General features: G+C 55.9%; 1 protein-coding gene across 1 annotated transcript in view; it reads right to left on the bottom strand.

The window, feature by feature from the left end:
• Positions 1–2,221: 2,221 nt before the first annotated feature.
• The window catches only part of KLF13 (Kruppel like factor 13), a 45,717-nt gene continuing 27,080 nt past the window's right edge, over positions 2,222–20,858 (bottom strand). Inside the window, exon 2 of the mRNA XM_032623793.1 lies at positions 2,222–8,013. Coding sequence (XP_032479684.1) covers positions 7,724–8,013 — 290 coding nt within the window. The 3' untranslated portion in view covers positions 2,222–7,723. The remainder of the gene's footprint in view (positions 8,014–20,858) is intronic.

The following is a 20,858-nucleotide window of genomic DNA, read 5'->3' as shown; positions in this document are numbered from 1 at the left end:
CCAGAGCACCGCTTCTCTGGGCCTCTCTCTCCCGTGAATGAGGGTGACCACGATGTGAAACTAACATGGGCTCTGTGCTTCCGGCACCGTCTCCATCAACACCTGCCGGTCCTGGGGCCGCTGCTGCAGGTTGTCTGTTCCACGAGGCTGCAGCCGGGTGCTGTCACTGGGTCAAGATGCTTTCCACTTGGAAAGCCTTCGGAGTGGTGCTAATGGCTGAAAGTTTATCATAGATACAGGGGGCTTGGCTGGGGGCACTGAGCCACCCACGTCCCCAGAATAAGTTACACAGTCTAACCTGTTACTCAAGGCCCTCTGCCGCGAGCCCAGCTCACCGAAGGCCAGCCCACACCCCAACAGGACTGCCAAGGCCATGGGGAGATAGTTGCGGATTTCCCCCTGAAAAATACTGCAGCCCCCCCTTTGCCTCCTGATCAGGCTCCCCTGCAGAATGCAGATCCTTGCCACCCCCCCTCCCCGCCCCCCACAGCGGGGGCGCTCACGGCCTGCGGGCCAGTGCCATGTGATGGGAAATGCTCAGCCAGCCTCTGCCCTCTGGGAGGACACGCCCTACACCAGATGCCACCCCACTACCTGTGCAAAGGCAGCTCTCTGGTCATCCCCATCACGGGAGACCTGAAGCAGGCCAGGCTGGACCGGCGGGGTCTCCCCCTTATTTGGTGATAGGGGTCTGTCCCAGCCGGGAGCAGCACATGCCCACTGTCAGCTCTGGTCAGGGACTTGCTATCATCCTGCTGGCCTGCTGGCTGTTTTGAATGGTTAACCAATACATCGCCTTGTGCACCCCACGCCTCCGTGCAAACTCCCCCCACGCTCTCAGCTCTGCACCTAACTGCCTTCAGTTTGACCTTTTAATCTGACAGCTGGTCACTGCCCAGGGCTGAGGTCCTGTCCCCACAGACCCTCCCCCACACTGCTTACGTGCTCTGTTTGTGGACACGCACGGGTAAATCTGCTTTTCAAGCACCGGGAAAACCTATTGTTTATTTTCTTCCTTCTACACCACTGGGGGCCTCTCTGGGTCTCTACGGATCCCAGGTTCCTGAAATGGAGGCTTCCTGAACGCCAGGCACCACCCCCATCTTTTGGAAAGGAACCCCAGCAGAGCCCTCGACCTCTTTCAAACCTTTGCCGTGACATCAGGACGGATGGCTGTTTTTTCCCCATCAATGTTTTTGAAGCTTTTGGGCTCTCAGCACACAATTATTTATGGAAGCGGCTCCGTCTCGCGTGCTGCTGTCCGGGGAGTTCTGAGCAACCAGGAACCGCCTCCAAGAAGGCGCAATCACGGCCGTCCTGGGAACACGCTCCCACCAAGACCCGGCTGGCTCCACACGTCTCGGCACCAGAAAGACTTTTGTTTGAAAACGTATGCTTGTTTCCCTGACAGTTCAGTGTGTGCCGGGGGCCATTCCCTTCCCACCCCTCCTCCTCGTCTGTAACGCAGAAAGCAAGCTCTCATCAGGAAACGCCTGCCGGTGTGGATGGAGCTTTAGGAAAAAGCATCTTTCGTCCACTGCAAGGCCTTCCGTTGTTGCTGTTTTACGTTTCTTCATGGTTTTCACGTAGCCTACGTATGAAGAGGTGATAAGAATCACAGTCCTGGGTCTGTGCCTGGTAGAGCTGCAACTGTGAGGCGGAAGCACAGCCGTGGTCCAGGCCCTCTCCCTGCCCTGCCCGTCTCGGACAGGCCCTGCTTCGGAGAGCGGCTGGGTCAGTTCATGACCATATGGGAGATTTAAGTGGGCTCTGGCATCAACAGATGCTGTCCCTCCCCCCAGATCCCGGGGACCCCTGGCCCTGTCTCCACAGTGCGAGCCTGGCCCCCGTGGCAGAGTAGTTCGGGGTCAGTCTCCAAGGCTGACCTGGGGGACCTAGGTGGGCTGCATCTAGGGCATTTTCTGGACAAGCGCTATGCCCTGCACGGGAACCTGCCTTTCTTTTCAGTGCTCCTGCGGATTGAGGCTGATAAGCTTTCTGTGGGGTGGGAGGGGGAATGTGATGATCCGAGGGCCCCGGGGTAGAGCCAGAAGAGCACTGACCCCCTGCAAAGCTTTCTCCCTCTCCCCGTGTTAAGGCCTGCCAGTTCCAGGCTGGTGTGCACCCCTCAGCCAACTACATCCAACTGCTTGAGCTGGGTCATTTCAGTCCCCTCCCCTCCCAGAGCCTCTCCAAGGCATGCCCATCAAAGGCCCAGCTCTGGCAAATAATGAATCATAAATTTTATTTCAAAATGTAAACGTCACTAAACATGCATACACGTTAAAACAATAAAATTTACAATTTAGTTAATTTTTTTTTTTTTTTTTGCATAGGACATCATTACAATATAGAATCTATGCCTTACAAAATACATACAAAGTTTTATCCGAGCAAAGCCAAGGCCAGATTGGGAACTGTACAACTGCAATACTTCACTGTAGTGATCCAGGAAAGACGGAACACGGCCTTCGGAAGCATGGTGTGGTGCCGGTTAAAAAAAACAACAAAAGAAGTTCCTATGGAAAAGGAAAACGTGTGCTCGATGGAAATGGTCTTGGACCCTTGGATTCTACCTTGGGATTTTGGCAAACAATTCCAGAGAAGCTCCATCGATGGCTTTGGGAGGAGGAGGGGCCCCTTGTGCAGAGAGACCCGGCGTGCACCCAGCCCACCCACACAGCAATTCCCGGCCCCGTGGGAGCCACAGCGGCCTGCGCCCGACAACCCACAGCTGCTCGGGAGAGCGACGCCTCCAGCCCTCAGGGTCCTCGGCACTTGGCACAAGGGACTCTCCAAGGTGAGGCGAGGGAGCAAAGCCTCCCACCCACACCCGGACAGGCACCCTGACCCAGGAAAGGACGCCTCCCCCCGGGGGGTCTGAGCCACACTGGGAAGTGGCCCCCTGCTCCATGGAAGGCAGGCTGGGGAGGGAGGCATCTGGCCTCGGACACGCGGCCCTGGGCTGAGTGGGAGAGACGGCCTTCACCCAGACCTGTGGCTGCCGGGCAGGCATTCAGCTTGGTTTCCAAACGAGCACGTGCAGCAGCCTGTCGCCATGTCACTAGGAAGACATCCCGAGCCCTGAGAGAAAGCTGCTTATGCGGCCCCGCCGACCCCCATGCATCCTGTGTCCCCCACAGGGAATGCATGATGCACAGGGCAGGGGAAGCCACTTTCTCCCATCCTGTTCATCTTTAAATAAAAGGAGTAAGGTTTTAAAGCTGCATGAGAAGGGGAGAGGCTGGGTGGGGTCGGGGGAACACTGCAAGTCCAATACCTCGATGGGGGTCAGTAGAAACCAAGCGTGGCCCCAGGCTCACGCCTCCCACCGAGTCCAACTCTTCTGATGAGAGACAGAGTAGCAGGTGGGGGAAGGGCCTCTCCCTAAACGGTGTTCAGGCATTAATCAGTAGTAAGCTGGACTGTGCATCCGAATTCTGGTACAAAATTCTCTGGGATGTGTCTGGGACAAACCTTTGAAAACTCAGCCTCAGAATCGGGAAAATCAGTTACAGGACCTGGCTTTTCCCAGGGTGATCCTGAATTCAAAAAGGGTCAGCCCACACCCTTGATTTTAGCTTTGGAAAATATGGTCACCAGAATCGCACGTGGAATCTTTGGACAGTAAGATGTGGGTGACCTGCAAAGCATTTCTTACCGGCTACAACGTGATGGATACAACAGGCCCTTCAAACCTTCCAGCACTCAGTCTTTAAATGACTTTGGAAAAAGGGTTTGGAAAAAAAAAAAAAAAAAGTGATAGCTGTCAGAAGTCAAAAACATCAGGTAGCCTTGTAAACACAGCCGAAACCAGGAGTTGAGAAATGAGGGGACGCTATTGCTCAGATCACGCTTCCCTGTTCGGTGGCCCTCTCGTTTGCTGAGCTCTCGGGGCGAGTTCCTGGGGCGTGCTTTGACGCTGGCAGCCACCTTAGCACCTGCTTCTGGCAAGAAAAGCGGCCAGTCTTCTGGAGACACTGGGCTGGGGGGAGGGGAGGAGACTTGGAGACCCCGCTTCTGCCGCACTTCACTTGGACCCCAGAAAGACACCAGCCCTGTCTGTGTGTCCCCAGAAGAGGGCTGGGGGCCACCTGTGGCCCAGCTGTCTGTCCCCACCTCCGAATCACCTTCCCTGGTTTGAGCTGTGACCCAGGGCATGGGGAGGTCTGGGGACCCCAGTGCTGCTGAAGTTTGCACCTGGAGGCTGCACCCTGGCGAATCCTGCACCTGCCCGGATGCGTGGCCTCAGAATAAAGGGGGATCGTCGTGCACCCCGAGTGCCGTGGGTGGGGTGCAGCAGGATGTAGGTAGGGCACCTCCAGGACCACATTCCCATCGAGGGCATCACTGCCCATTCCTACATAGCACCCAACAGGAGAGGACCCCAGGGCCCTTTGTGGAAGGGGCTGCGTTTTTCCCGATGGCTGTAGAATAGGGTAGGTGTGTGGGGAGCTGACAACCCTAATATGGCTGACGCAAAGAGGGCTTCCTTGTTTGGGACATGGGCTGAACACCAGCCCCCTGGTTGAGTCCAGGGTCACTTGTAGGCCTTTTTGGAGGGAAACTCTCCCTTCACTCAGGCAACCTTTGTTTTGAGATCTCTGCCCCCCTTGGCCTTGCAAGCACTGGAGTCGGCCACAAAAGAAAGGTTTGAGCTTTCACTACTGTTTCTAGGAGTCCTGGGGGTTCCTCAGTCACACTGAAGCCAGCAAGCATGGCCATAAACCAGAAAAATGAAAGACCCTGAAACAAACCCAGGCCGGGAAGACAATTCTACATCTTAGAAAAAAATACGGGCTGTTCAGCAGGGTCGCCGTGTAACTGCTTCCCGTGGGGGTCTGAGCGAGTGCGGCCTTCCGGGGCCTGCCACCGCACGCTTCTCTTCCACACGCACTCCACGTGTCGCGATGATGAGATGCTAGCAAGAGCCCATTCGAACTTAGCCTGAGATACATGGATTTTTCCCACCCGTCAAGTGAGATGAATTTTAGCCCCAGATGAGTCAGGTTGCCTGCTGCCTGGAACCCCAGGCCGAGTGCTTGGGGCTGCCGGGCGGGAGTTCCCTCCAGGTGCCCTGAGGCAGAAGAGCAGTGGCCTGTCTCCCGACCAGGCCCACTTCAGAAGGACCGCAACCTGCCATTAGACGAGAACTACTTTGGGAACGAAGACACACTCATTTGCCGAAAATAGCCAACGCCTGCATATTTCTGTTTTAAGGCAATGTCACCCTTCCATCTATCAGACGGAACAGCCCTGGGTCACTTAGAGGAAACATTAAATTAAGTGCTCTCTTTGGAAACAGCAAACGCCCGCTCCCCCTCCCCCACCCCCCCACCCCGCCTCTAAAACAAACCACTCTTCTTTTATTCCACGATGACTGGGTTTAGAGTCCTTTTGCCCCCTTCCTATACGCAGAGAGCAGGGGGGTCAGAAACCCTTGTTGCTCCGCGATGCTGGGGCGAGCACACCAAAGGACTTTGGAATAAAATTCCTGAACCTGGAATGTGAGTTCCTGAGACATGAAGTGTATTCGGAGTGTGGCGTTCTCTGCCCCACCCAGAAACAACTTTGGGAGGGACCTCCGAGGGCCCTTCCGGGCCTCACTTTGGAACCGGGCGTGAAGAGCTCTCACCCCAGGTGCTCAGGGCGCGGCTCCGTCCAGGTGGCCAGCACGTCCCGTTCTCTCTCCTGGACCAAATGCGAGCAGGGCTGTCACACAACCCAAAGAGAGCCAGGGTGGGGCCACCCCCTCACCCCACACCATTCCCGCCTGGCTCCCACCCACAGCAAGAGCAACGCTCCCGCCCAGCTCGGGAGCTACCACCACACCACTGGCTGATCCCAGCTGACACACAGCAGAGTTAGAGATGGCAACCAGAGCGCTGCAGACAGCAGCCTGCCTGCCCCTGGCTTCTAGGGACAGAGGGTGCCCATCTGCTCTGGAGCCGCCCAGGGGCTACGAGCACCAGCTGGGCCTGGGTCTCCGGGGTTCCTCTGTGCTGCATCCCTCGCCGTGACTGGCTCGGGGTGGAAGCAGAATGACCACAACCAAGGCACTCTGGGCTCAGGGAAGCCCCTCTACGGCCCTCTGAGGTCCCAAGGATCATCCCTCCTCATCGAAACGAACAGAGGTCTCTGCAAGATACCCCAAGTCCTTCCCAAACCCACACTCCCTGCCCCAACACACACACACACACACACACACACGCTCACACACACTGTCCTGGGGACTTGTATTTACAGGCCCCGACTCCCTGGAGGAAGGGAAGGGAGGTGCTGGGCAGGTGGTGGCTTCAGCTCTCCACTGAGGAGTGCGCTGGAGCCCGGCCTGACCCACCTGCCCAGGTCAGAGCTCCGGGAGAGACGTCCCCGGCTTCTGCCCGCCCCCGTCAGCACGGGAAGGCTGGCGGTGGGGGCCCTGCACCCTAGTGCCCCACAGGCCGGGGCCTCCCAGGTAGGAGGGGAAGGGAGGAGTCCAGGGGACACAGGGCTCATGGAGAAGCTGAGGGTTCGCTAATTCTGAGCTGGGGACACGGTGGGTCTGAAAAAAGCATTTCCCACAACTTCCGTCCGGTGCTCCCCAGGGAGGAAAGAGAATGCACGTTCTCCGACTGCATCTCCCATGACATCCGCCTCGCCACCCCCCAACGTTCCAAGTCACAATGTTCCGGTCTCTTGCTTCGGAACAGTCTCTGTGAAGTCCCGAGCGCGGCCACAGCAAGCCACACACACAGAGCGTCTGGCCGGGTGGCCCCGCTTTACCCATCGTGTCAAACAAAGGCATCCCAAGAGCAGGGCCGGTCGGGGAGAACGTGCGAACTGGACGCACCAATGACACCTTCGGACACCCTTGTAGGAGGCCAGTCAGAGAACGTGGTGTAATAGTGGAAGGTCCTGGGGCCTCCTGTGGGGATACAGCAGCGGGCGGGGGCCCTGGCCATGTGGACATCAGATGGTGCGGCCGGCTGCCCAACACGGGTTTGTATCTCTGCTTCCGGCGCTCCGACGGGGACCTGGGCAGGGTCCCGGAGGCGAGGACCCCTACAGTCTCCCTGGGGAGTGCTCCCCTTACCCATCACGGCTTAAGGCGTCCCTCTGAGCCGTCTGCATTCTTGAGCCCACTGCCAGCTGGGGCGAGGCTGAAGCTGGGCAGGGGGCAGGAAGAGGGAGCCGCGGGCCCTGCTTAGGGGTCTGCCCTGAAAGCACAAGGTCGGTGACCACGGCTCCAAACTAACCGACCGGCCTATCCGCCGCCTGCGCTGAGCTTCACCTGCACTGCCTTGCCCCCAATGTGTGCCCAAACCTAAAAGGAAATTCCAGAGTGCAAATCTATATACAGAGTAAGGCGGCAGGAAGGGGGTGTCCTCACTGACCTCGTGGAACATGTCCATCCCTGAGAAAGGGGGGTTCAACACCGCTGAATCACCTTCGTGGGTATGTCTCTTGTGCAATCGTGGATGGTGTTTTTTGGAATTTTTTCGTTGTTTTTTTACAAATTTGACACCTGAGGTGAAGAAAATCTTTTTTTTTGTTGTCATTGACTTCATAAAGTTCTCTCTCTTCTGATTACAAAAGGAAACGACACGGAATCACGGGAGGAAGTGAGAGCATCTGCTCATGGCTATGGTAAGGAGGAGGGGCCGCGGGGCTGGGCGGGGCCTACGGTGGGCGTGGCAAGGAAGGGCGTGGCTTGCCGCGGGCCCCGCCCCGCCGCCGGCGCTCAGGGCGAGCTGGCCGGGCTGATGGTGGGGCTGCTGGCGTCCGAGCGGCTGTAGTCGCTGAGTGAGCCGGTCCGCGAGCCCCCGCCGCGCCGCTGCAGCATCCCTGGGTGGAAGTTGGCGTGGCGGCGCGCGTGCTTGGTCAGGTGGTCGCTGCGCATGAAGCGCTTGTCGCAGATGGGGCAGCTGAACTTCTTCTCGCCCGTGTGCGTGCGGTAGTGCCGCGCCAGCTCGTCAGAGCGCGCGAACTTCTTGTTGCAGTCCTGCCAGCTGCAGGCGAAGGGGCGCTCCCCTGTGGGCGACACGGCAGAGGGAGGGTCAGTCACAGCCCACACCCCAAGCCTGCCCCTCCCTCCCTGCGCACCTCCCTCGGTGCCCCGTCTCCCACGGCCTCGGCGACAAATCCTTCAGGGTACAGGTGTGGGTGCCAGCGCCCTCCTGTCCACAGGGTGGATGTAAGCAGACATCTCCCGGGAGGAAATGGCAGCGTGCCAGGTGCTGCGGCCCCCCCACCCCCACCCCCCGCCCAAGTACCCGGCACGGCGTGCCACGCAGCACTCTCTGCAGGGTCAGCTGTCCCTAGGCGGTGGCGGGGAGCACAGGCCGGTCCCTGGGCTCTAAGGAGGGAAACTAGGAGGAGAGGGTGGAGGGGTCAGGGAGAGCTCGCAGGCCTGCAAGTTTGGCCACACCACCCTGGCCCCACCAGGAGCCCTACTCCAGAGCCCCCAAGCCCTGCAGGGCCTGCAGACAATGTGCTGACGCCAGCACCCAGCCACCATTCAGACGGTCCACAGTCTCCTCATCTGTAACATGAATGGGTCAGGATGGACTATTTCCAGGGCCTGAGAGTCTGTGACTGAGATGTCTGTTACCGCAGCAACAGGCTCCAACTAGAGTCTGCAGCTCCTCCTCTCAGAGATCTTCCAACATGACCAACAGGCAGCACAGGAGGAGGCTGTGGGGTGACACCTAGCAGAGGGAGGTAAGGAAGGCTGGCTACAGTCGGGACCTCGTCCCTCCCTCCCATCCCCTGCTCAGGGCAAGGGGCAGGCCAGCCTTTACCCAGGCAAACTCTGAACCACTCGCACACACACACACAAGACATCAATTGCACAGGGAGAACCAGCAGGGGGTTCTAGCACCTCAGAATGCAGCCCTCTGGCACTGGGGGTGGCCACAGAGTACCCTTTCCTGCCCCGTTTCTCCCCCTCCCTCCCGGACTCTGGCCCTGAAGCTGAGAGCCAGCCCTTGAAGCTGGTCCACCAGTGCTCAGCAGAGGAAATCTACACCGCCCACTCCAAATGAGCCCATCAACCTTAAATATAAACAGACACCCAAAGATGGCCAGACATCCAAGGAAAACCAGTGGCATGAAAGGGAAAGGCCAAGAGCAACAAAACCACTGACTCCAGAGGAAAAAAGAGTAAAGCCGGGAAACAGAAGAGAATATTAAGCTAAAAATTCTAATTAGCATTCTCAAAGAAATTTCAGATAAAATTTTATGCATAAAGCAAACAGGATAAAAAGGAAGTTCAGAGAACAAAAAATAGTTTAGAAGTTGGGAGTATTGCTGCCCAAACAAAAATTCCATAGAAAAGCTGGAAACGTACTCAAGGAAATATCCCAGAAAAAGAGAACAAAAAAAACAGCTCTAGAAAATGTGAATGCTGCAGTGTTCTCTGTCTCCTAGCAATGCTGAAGCTGAGAGCTGTGTGTGGCTCTGTTTGCTCTCCTTATTGATTTTCTGTTATGGGGGGGGGGGCAGGGTGGGGCGGGGTGGTTTCACAATCAAGCAAGAGAGCAAACCATCACTTCCCATCTGTTACTAACAGTAAGAAGTTCAGCGTCACGGAATCAATCCGTGGGTAAGACATCTAACTAACAGAAGACACTGAGGAAAAGAACAAAAAAATGGAGAAGAGGAAATTACCAAAGAAACAATAGAACAGTATCTGTCAGAGTAAAAAAAGGAGACAGGAAACTAAACATGGAAAGGGTTATTAGCACAGAGGTGGGCCGAGGAGTGAGGAAAGGCTCCTGCTGTGAGAATATCTGCAGCGTCAGAACACTAGGTAACAAGAGATGCCAAAACTTACTGGAGAGAAAGGGGAGAAGCAGGTCGTCCGGGAGGGAGCAAGGCTGGGACACACACCAGACTTCTCATTAAGTTACGCTAGCTGCTAGATGACAGAGAAACACAGCCTCCCAAGTTTACCTGGCACACTCTAGCAAAAATAAGAAAAAACTGAGAAGCCAGGGAAGTAAGCGGACGATGAAGGGTCATCCCAGGACAAGAGTGAGGGAGACTTGGTGGGCCACTGGAGCCGTGGGCCAGGAATCACAGAGGGAGGGTTACAAGAAGAAAGGGAGTTCCATGTACCATAGAGCATGATCAAGAGGCTGAATACATTTCAGGACACGGCCAAGGCACATGCTATTCTTTGGTTAAAGGGAAAAAAAGAGAGGCAATTAGTAACTCCAGGAAAAATAGAAGACATGTAAGAAAATTGTCTAAATTAGAAGCACACTAAAATGCCACATGATTTTGAGCAATGAAGGAAGAGCTCCGAGCCGAACACTGTTTTAGGGGCTTTTTGTGTATTATTTATCCTTCACAACCACCCCATGAGGTGGCAGAAGCGAGTGCGGTTCCAAACAGAGGCCCTGGCATACGGAAGCAATATTCACACAGTCGTGATCATGTGACCCCAGCACTACCTGTCAGTGTTTAGAATCGATCTTATAGACAAAGCCCATACCACTGATTCGTGGCCCCAGGAGAGAATGTGGGTTTAAGGGAAAGGTAGGAATACACCCATGTGCAGTCAAAGGAAATCTCTAAATGAGGTTAAAAGCTATAAGGATAATCAACAAAAGAATTAAAAACATCAATTCGGGAGGAGGTGGGGGAGGGGTAGGAATGAGGTAATTCCTTAAATTTCAGGGTAGGGAGGTAACAGATGGCCTCTGAAGTTGATAAAATGAGAAACAGTAATAAAATCATAGTTTTATTTATGGCAGTAACCACCAAGACAACTAAAATCAGAGCAGTATTGACCTCTAGAGAATAAGGCTGGACTGGGAAGAGGATTTTTTTGCTGCTGCAAACTCTTTTGTGTTATGTGTCTTTTAAAAAAAATCGTATGCATTTATGTCTTTGATAACAATAAAAAGGAATGCTGAAAAGTAATTCTTTAAATATCTAGCCCAACACCAATCAGAATTTTAAAACTTAATCGGTTCTGGGGGCGGGGGGGAAGAATCAATACAAAGTTTGAGAAATACCGCACACTAATCCCCACCCTAGGAGGTTAACAGTGCACAGTTATCATTTAAGTGTTTGGAAAGGTCCAGCACGAAATACAGTGGCGTCCTTTCACGTGACCGGCGCTGCACTCAAGACTTTGGTGCACCAGGTCCAACAGATGAGGCTCAGCTCCTCTCTCCATGGGGTACTGATGCGTGGCCTCAGACAAAGGCCTCACTGCCTGCGGGGGTGGGGTGGGGGTGGTAAATAGTGGCCCCCACCAAAGATACGTTCAAGTCCTGACCCCTGGAACCTATCAATGTGACCTTATTTGGGAAAAAGGTCTTTGCAGATACAATTAAGGTAGGGATCATGAGATGAGATCACAAACATTAGAAGAAAAGGGGGAAGGACTCCAGGGAGTCATGTACCAGTAAGCCAGGGGACTCGGAGTCTGGGGCAGCCACCAGACACTGGGAGGGGGGACTAACACTGCCAACACTTTGACTTCACACTTCAGCGCTCCAAAACAGTGAGAGAGCATACTTCTGTTGTTCTAAGCCACCCAGTTTGTGGTTAATTGGTTACAAAAGCCACAGGAAATGAACACAGTGCCCCATCCTCACAGTGGGGTCCACGTGGGGATTCTACAGGGTTGCACACAACCAGCCCTTGGCACTGTGCCTGGTACAGGCCCAGTGCTTACTCTCGAGATGTTATTTTTGCTCTTATCTATTATTCTTGTCAACTAGGTCTCCTCAGATTTGGGCCTGCCGGGAGGGGCAGGGGGTGGGGGTGCTGGGCACAGAACCAGCCCAAAGCCACACTCAGCCTTGCTTCCTAATAAACCCTGTGTCCTCACTTGGAGGCTTGTCCTTTTCAGGGTCCTTCTGCTGCAACCCTGGGAGGCGCTTTAGATGTATATAATTAGAGACGGGATGCATGACCCCAGGGCGGCAGCGAAAGGCAGCATCCAACAGGATGGGATGTTGGTGCCCGGCAGCCCGGTGGCAGAAGGTGGGGAAAGCCCAGCATCACTACTCGGCCAGCACGCAGCCCTTGGCCTACTGGGGCATCAGCAGCACGACACTTTTATGGAGCACAAAAGCAGTGCCCCGCCCTGGGAACGTGGGTGTGATGTCGACAGACAGGGCTCTCCCTGGTCCGTCCTCTATTCTTCTGTCAGCCCGTTCCAGGTGGCCAATAAGCTGCTCCACAGACAGACGGATAAACCATTCAGAAGTTATGATGCAGGCTGGCGAGAAGCACCACCGGGTTTCGCTTGGCTGGCCTCTGAGTGGTGACATTCAAGCGGCACCGGGGAGGCTGACCGGGGCAGCGGGAGAACTGCGAACGGATGGGGCAAAGGCAGCCTGTACAGGGGGACAGAGACCAGAGACCTCCACAACAGCACTGCTCACCCTTTTAGTAAGGAACCCGGGGAGCTTTTGTTCACCTGGGTTATGTCCATTGACATTTATCATAGAAGTTAAAACAAAAACATTTAAACTCAAGCACATATTCCAGTAGCTGTCAGAAGGATGATGTCATCACACATCATGAAGCCTCTGGAACATTCCACTGTATTCTTTTGAGAAAATAAAGGACAAATAATGCTATTGTTGAGAAAATAGTTCTGACCTCAACTGGAGGGTCTGGAGTCCCTGCAGGTGTCTCTGGGCCTCACTTTGAAAACCGCCACTGCCGCTCAGGGACTCACCCCAGGTGGCACGTGGCTGAGCTAAGCTTGGGGAGGGCGGTTGCACCCAGAGCGGGGCAGGGGCCAGCAGGTCCGGGACCGGCGGGGCGTGCACCCGTGCACCAAACAACGCCGAGCCTCTTCCTGGCCAGGCTCAAGTTCCGCACCTGCCTCCTCCTGGGATGCGACCGGGAAACAGCAGCGGTACCGCGGGGCTGCCACCGGAGGGCGCTAGGCCCAGCGCACAAGGGACCCAGACCCCAGACCCCTGAAGGGGGCCCAGGCCTCCTGCAGCCTCCCTGGAGCCTAAGCCTGGGGTGCGCACAGGTCGCTCTTCCCGGCCCCCCCCTCCCCCCGCTTCAGAAGCCAGGAGGGCGGCAGGTGTGTGGGCGTAGGGGGCACTGGGACAGGATGGCGAGAGGGCCTAGTGAGGGAAGGAGGAAGGGGGCTGGATGCACAGGGAGGAGGGAGGGCCAGGGTCACTGTAGGGGGCGCTGGGGACCCAGGGGCTGGAGGGTGGGTACTAGGCCCCAAGGAGCCAGGACTGAGGGGTGTGGGTAACGGTGGGGGCAGGTCGAGGACCTGCTGGTGCTGGTCGTTGGGGTCGCAGTGTGGGGAGGAGCTGGGGCGCCGGGCCTGGGGGTATGCAGTGGCGGGAGGTGGATAGTTGGGGGCGGGCGCAGGCAGGTAGCGGGTCGTGCGGGCGGGCCGGGGGCAGGCAGGGCGGGGGTTACATAAATGTTCCCTGGCACCCTGCGAGGCGCCGAGAGCAGTTGCCTCATCTTATCAGGGAACAGGGCGTCCCACACTCTTGCCCAAGCCGCAAGCCTGGGCGGGAACAGTATGTTCTCTCCGAGAAGCCACAAGAGGCTCCTCGCGGAGCCACCCCCCTTGGCCCCGCCCCAGGCCCGCCCCCCGCAGGTGCAGCTGGGCTCACTAGTGCGCATGCTCCGGCTCAGACCGCCTCCTGCTCGCCCTCCGTCAAGGGCGCGTTCCCCATGACCTCCCTCGCCCCATCCAGCCTCGGCCAAACTGCCAGGCTCCAGAGGGTGAAGGGAGGTGCTGCCTCCAACAGCACCTACAAAAAAGACCGGCGTGGCTCTTTTCTGTCTGTGAGCCTCTGGTGGGCAGTCAGGGGCGGGGAGTTGGGGTGTGTGTGTGCCCTGAGCCAGGACCAGAGCAACATCTGCAGAACAGGGCCCCTTCTGGGCAGTGAGTGCCGGGCTCTACTGGCCCGGGCTCGGGGAAGCCTGGCTGAGCTTCCCTCCGTGGAAGGGAGAAGCGGGGAGAGGCATCTCTGACCAGGGGCCCTGGGACAGAAAAGCAGATGGTGCAGGGGTACCCAGGCCTGCAAGAGCAGAACTCAGTGAGCACAAGGCATCTGTGCAGGTGTGTGTCTGGGGGGATGATGGTGAGAGGCAGGGCTGGTCCAGAGAGTCAGAGGGTGGCACGGGGAGAGGCCTCCACAGAGAAACAGCTGCTCCCGGGTTCCCAGGCCCCAGCTACTCGCTGCTAGCAAGAGGCCTGTCATTCATCAATAGATAGCTCCAATCTGTGGTTGCCCGCATAGGGCTGCTTCCAGCTCCCAACCTCAAAACAGCCACGTTCTTCACTCCTGGGAGGCCCGCTCTCCCTCCCACTCTGAGGCATCTCGGCAGATGGCCGACCACTGGGGCCGATCAACCACCAGCCTCTAAGGAAAGCCAAGCTGGTTGGGGTCAGCGGAAAGGCCTGTCCTCTGAGGGGGAGGCTGACTTTCCTATTTTCTTTAGGAGGACATTCGACTACTCTGCCGGTGGTTTATAGACCCACATGGGCTGACACACAGATGCCCCGTCTCCTGGGAAGTCCAGGCTGCAAGCTCTTACCCACCATTGTACAGGTGAGGGAGGTGAGGCCCAGGAAAGAGAGTTGCCACTCAGTGGGGTCCCCCTCACCCTAGGACTCAGCAGGCAGAAGAGGCGATTTCGGCATGGAAGCAGCCTCTGCAGGGGTCAGCGCCTGCCCCTCCCCGACTCCAGCACTCCCCGACTCCAGCACTCCTACTCATTTGTCATGGCCGCATCTCACAGTAACTGTGAGGGTTAAGTGGGAGAACACACAGGTGCTCAGAGGAGATATGCTGTTATCACTGGTGGGGCTCCTGGGAGCGTCCCCAGCCAGACACCAGCCAGTACTCATCTCTGCTGTCAGTACTCATCTCTGCTGAAACAGCCTGGCCTTGGCCTTGCCCCTGCCCTGGGTGCTCTCCTCCACCGCTGCTGTGGTGCACGCGTGTGGCTCATCACACGCCCCTGTGTACTCTCGCACATGCCAGGGCTGGCAGGACATGAAAGGAGGTGGCAGCTGGCTGGAGACTGCTACACACAGCCTGGGGGCACGGGTTAAACAAGAAGATCCGCCCTCCGCAGATGCGTGTGTCTCCACGTTTGTACAATGGATGCAGGTGCATTTTTAAAAGCAGACGTTTTGGGTTGTTGCTTTGCCTTGCTTTGCTTTGGAATAGGATAACTTGATCCTAAAATTCATTCAGAAAAATAAACACATAGAAACAGCCAGAAAAATGCTGAAAAAGAAGAATGAGGTGGGGGGACTGGACCACCAGATACAACATGCCGTTGCACAAGCTGCTGACCGGCAGTGGAGCACAGCGGAAATGCCTGGACCAGATTCTAAGATCATAGGAACTGTGTAGCAGAAAGCAGTGACACCTAGGGCAAGGCAGAAGGGCAGTGTCCAAAAATGTCTTAGGACGACTAGGTAACAACCAGTCCATGCTTCACACCTTAAACCAGGCTAAGTTCTGAAGGGGTCAAAGATTTAAAATGGGAAAAGTGAAACCACAGATGTTCTAGGGGAAAACCTGAGAACATTCCTTTAAAATGCTAAGATAGAAGCTCTTTCTATGAATCAAAGTCTAAAACCCATAAGTGAAAAGATTGATAAATTCGACAACAAAGTATAAAATATGTCTCCACAGAGAAAGTCACAAGGAAAGGCAAAAAAATAAATAAACTGAGAAAAATATATCTGCAGCTCTTGTTACAAAGGGCTAATCTCCAATACAGGAAGAGTTCACAGAAATTAAAAGGAAAACATAATACTCGATAGAAAAATAGGCAAGGGCTGTGGCTGACAGTTCATAAACAGGAGGTACAATGACTCCTGAACATCTGAAAAGATGCTCAACATCACCCATCAGGAGACAAATATAAATGAACCCCCAGAGACACCTTACTCTTCACCTATCAGGGCGCTGAGACGGTGGGAACAGGTACTCCCACACTTTGCTGATGGAAGTACAAACTGCCACAATCTCTACGGAGGCCGACTTGGCAATAACCATCCAAGTGACAGATGTGCGTATCCTCTGAACTCACAATGTGGGGGAGCTATCCTACAGACACACCTGCACGCCTGCAGGACGGGATGTGTGCCTGACTACGCGGTGAGGTGCAGCAAAAGCCTCAAAACAACTCATGCCCTTCCAGGGCCCGTTACCTAAATTGAACAGACACCCGTAAGGCAGAATCCTGTGAAGAAGCAGTGGAACACGTTCTGAACTGAGACGGAAAGGTCTCCGAGGGACAGCGCTGAGTGAGAAAAGCAAGGTCCTGAGCAGAACGCGCGGTCAGGAGGCTGAGTACTGTGTGCACACCCATGCGCGTCTGCCTGTGTCTGCAGAGGTGCTCTGGGCGGGCACCTGAGAACCTGGAGCCGCGGATGGTGGGGGCAGAGAGCTGAGCGCACAGAGGGCAAGGGGGACTTGGAGAACTTTCCTTGGGAGACGACTTAAACCCCCGGATTTTGAAACACACAGTGCATTTACCTATTCAAAAAATTAAAAACAAATCTGTAGCAAACTAGGAAACAGTAGCCACAAATAACACAAATTGAAAAGCGGGTGTTAAATGAACAACGCTCGCATTCCTGGCCAGGCTGTTTCCACAGCACATCCCAAATCCCACCGCCACTGATGCCAGTCCAAGGGCTCACCTTAGAACCTGGCAGGGGGGTGGGCCTGAGAGCATGACAAACTCAGGAACGGCAATTAAGTCCAATCTGCTTTTCTAGAAGGAGTTCCCAGGGCAGGACCCCAGGGCTCCAGAGCCCCTGGTCCCACTGCAAATGGGGTTGGAAGGCATTCCCTTATAAAGAGTTTGACAGACCTAGCCTGACTTAAAAGACCACGGTGACGCATTCTAACAGCAGCAGACCCAGGGCTGTGATCATGCGCTGGAGGTCCCCAGGCTCCTGTCATAAAAGTCGCTCTGTTCACCCTCCCACGACTGACTGACCCTTTGGAACCAGCCCAGGTGGACGGGGCAGGCGCCGGCTGCCACCCTTCCTCCCCTTGCAGCCCAGGCGAATTCACCCCACTGTCAGGACGCAGACCCCAAATTCCAGGCAGGAGAACCGGTGTCCTCTGCCAGAGCTCGGTGAAGAGGTAGGAACTGGGGGTCCTGTTCAGGCTACTGGGAAAGGGTTTCCTCTCGGACCATAAAAAGCCAGGATGAGGGCAGGGTGTGCGCAGGGCAGGGGGAGAGGGCACAGCGTGGAAGAGCCTCTGGGGCCTTGTGGGACTGGGACATCGGGGGTGGCATAGTCACCGGCGGCCACACGGAGAGGTCCGAAGAGACTCACACTGGAGCCAGACCGCAGGCCAAGCCCCTGGCCAACCTGGCCACCCCCGCCCCAAAGGAGCCAACTCTTCAAGGTCAGCCGGGGCCCCTGGGAGAGGGCCTGGTCCGGTGGGCCACGCGACCCCCTTCCTGTGCCACTCACCACAGACACAGCAGCGCCCTGCTCTCACCCGCTTCTCCACACAGCCTGTGCAACCACTCTGGCCCCACTTCCTCTTCCTGGGCCCCCTCCCCCAGCCCTCAGTTCCTCCGCGCTGTGCCTGCCGGGTAGGCCTGGATGGCAGGGACCCCACGGCACACAGGCGTGTACTCTCGAGGTGCGCTACTTGGGATCTCACCCACCCCAAGACGCAGGCAGGGGTCAGGACGGACCATCTCAGAGACGGGAACTGAGGTCGAAAGTCAGAGTGACCTCCCCCAGCTCACACAAGGCGTGCTGGCCCGCGTCCAGCTTTCCTCCTTTCCCACCGTGGACCGGGCTCGGCTGTGGCCAGCTGCCCATGCTGACCTCGGCCACAACGTCCCAGGTGAGAGCAGGAGAGGAACCCTGGAGGCCACTGGCCCATCACCCAGATGGGGCCCAGAGGCCGGCACCTGCCGCCGAGACCACCCTCCCCACTCATCCCAGAACTCCCCCCCTCGGCTCCCCAGGGAGGAGCCAGCAGCCCCCAAGCCTGGGCAGGGGTGTCCCTGCCTGCACCCAACGTGTGCGAAGTGCCGGGCGGCTCTCTCCTGAGAGGCTGGCCTGTCTGCAAGGACTGGGCGCCCAGAGGCAGCACCCTCAAAACTAGAGCCCGGCACCCCGCCTCCAGGCCCAGCACCTACACCTGGCCTGTTCCAGGTGCAAGAAGCAGGCCCTGTTTCCCTCAGGGAAGAGTCACGAGGCTCAAACAAAACAGAGCCAAACAATGGGCTTTTCAGAGTTGACTTCATAAAGCAAATAAATCAGAATAAAAATAAATAAGCCATTATACTATAGTCCTAAAATGCCTTTGGTTTTTGAGGGAGCTGATGCAAAAAACAAAACCTCAGTCACTGACCTACTTTTGCTACAACAGTTGAAGATGCAGAAGACCTACCCCAGACACCCAGGAAGGAGCCCAGGAAAGCTCCCGGGCCCCACCCTCAGCAGCCCAGGTCACCAGACCCACCAGTGCCCGGCTAGCCTCAGCCACTTGGAGCAGTTTATACCCAGTTTTGCTTGTGGAGAGCAGATGCTGGAGCAGTAGGCCGGAGGCCTTGCCCTGCAGCAAACCTGGGTGCTGTTCCGTGCATCCCGGGCTGCACACACGGCGCAGGGGGGGCCACCCACCGCCCCGCCCTCTCCCCACCTGAAGAGATCCGCACTGCCCACTTTGACGGGGGAGAACAGCACTCTTGGGGGCCTTCCAGATCAGGGGACAAAGGCCGGCCCCTCCCCTGTCACAGGCCTGGCTAGGGCCTGCCCTTCTCCTCACATCCTACCTGGCCCTCCACCTGTGCTTATGCCCTCCTCCGGCCCAGCCTGAAGCAGATGTCCAGGGGAGCTGACCCTGGGGACACGGGCCAGGAAGGAAAGCAGAAGCCATTCTGAAATCCCCACCCCTGCAGTGCCCCCAGAAACCTCAGGGTTGGAGCGACCCCTTCCTCTACAGGTTCGCAGGGGACTAATGCCTAGGGAGGGCCAGTGAAAGCTTCCTCCTCCCCCCGGGACCCCAAGATGGTGCTCCTTGGAGTCGCCCCCAAGGTCACCGGAACCAGGTTTCACGTGCTGGGTGGGGCGGGTGAGCATGGAGCCGGCCGGCTGTCTCTCTGATGTTCTCGCAAACCACAGGCTGGGGTCCACTTACACAGGCAGTTCCATTCCCACGGGCCAACCAGGAACACGGACCACAGAGCGGCTGCGCCCCACTGTCCTGTGCACATGGGAGACACACGTGCTGCAGAGCTGTAACTGCAGGAAGGGCGCACAGTTATCTTGGGTGATCTAGGGAAGACGGGACTCACACACGTCCTTTCTGAATTCCTATAGTTTTCAACTGCACTGCTTTTTGCAGTCAGAAAGAATGCAATGCACCAGTGACGTACACATACGCATCCATACATATCTATATACGTATACAGATATTACAGACTTCTGTTACAGAATAACAGTCTCACTAAACTCCAGCTCAGCTGAATGGGCCTGCTTCCATGGAAGCCAGCACCCCTGGCCTCTGCTGAGGGAGCAGCGCTCATTTACACGCACGGGCGCACATGCCTGCAAAGGTCAAAAGGACCACATGCCAGGAATTTCAGAAAGGTGTTTTCCCTGTGCTTGCTAAGGGTTACAAAACACATTGGAAAATTTCCGTTCCCAAGGTCCCCTTTCAAATGGCAATAATAAAATACCAATGGTTTCTGCCAGCAGGTGGCCAGCAGCCACTCCAGAAAAGGGCTCTGGAGTCTGGCTCTGTGTCTCTCTCTCTCTCTCACACACACACACACACACACACACACACACACACACACACACACGACTGGCTCACAACCCCATGTTTCTCCTAAAGGGACATGCAGGGAGAGGCATATTGGCTCCCACCCCAAAAGCTTCCAGATCCCAGACTACTACCCACAAGGGACTTTCTCCAGGTGATTGAATGCCCTGAGCGACTTGTGAGCTGAACCCAAAGAACAGACACAGATGTTTCCACTTCTTTCCTCTCTGTTTGACGGTCACTTCACTAACTGCCTCCGGAGAGAAGTTGCGGGCATCTTCCCCGAGCTGAGGGGAGCAACTCGGTCAAGGCCCCGGCCCCCCCGACTGCAGTCTTGGGGGGACATCCCCTGCCCGGGAATCTCTGATCTGCTTGCACACTAGCCCTGGCAGCTGCTGACAGCCTGGGAGGGACATTTCAGGCCTTTCAGGCGATCTCATCAGAGATTTTCTCAAACACCCCAGAAAGGCAAGGACGTGAGTTTGGAATCCAAAACTAAAGATCCAGGTTTATTTACTTGATAAAAATGTTCTTCACGTGAGGCTGATCAAAAGCAAAGGGACCTCGTATCGAAAATATATAAAGAACTCTTAAATCTCAACAATAAGTGAACATTTGATTGTAGCACTGAACAAAAGACCCAAACTCAACTGAAGAAGATGTACAGATGGCAAACACCATGTGAAAAACGCTCAATATCATCTACCATCAAGGAAATGCAGGTAAAACCATGAAATGGCACCACACACAGGTGAGAGTGGCTAGAATCCAAAACACTGACTGTGCTGAACGCTGGTGGAGTAGCTGAAACTCTCATTTGCTGCTGGCGACAATGCAATGTGGGACAGTCATTTTATAAGACGGTTTGACAGCTTCTCATGAGGGTAAACACAGACTCACTAGACAAGGCAGCAATCCCACCCTAGGCATTCGCCACGGGAAAAGACCCTTTATTCACAATCGGCCAACACTGGAAGTCAGCATTTTCTGCAGGTGAGTGGATGAACACGAGCTGCATCCACACAGTGGAGCACAATTCAACCATAAAAAGAAAGGAACCACTGATTCATACACACACAAACGGATGCATCT

The sequence above is a fragment of the Phocoena sinus genome, chromosome 2, assembly GCF_008692025.1.
Source record: "Phocoena sinus isolate mPhoSin1 chromosome 2, mPhoSin1.pri, whole genome shotgun sequence".
In the NCBI taxonomy this organism is placed as follows: domain Eukaryota; kingdom Metazoa; phylum Chordata; class Mammalia; order Artiodactyla; family Phocoenidae; genus Phocoena; species Phocoena sinus.
Note: the sequence above shows the minus strand (reverse complement) of the source record. Positions and strands in the feature narration are given on the sequence as shown.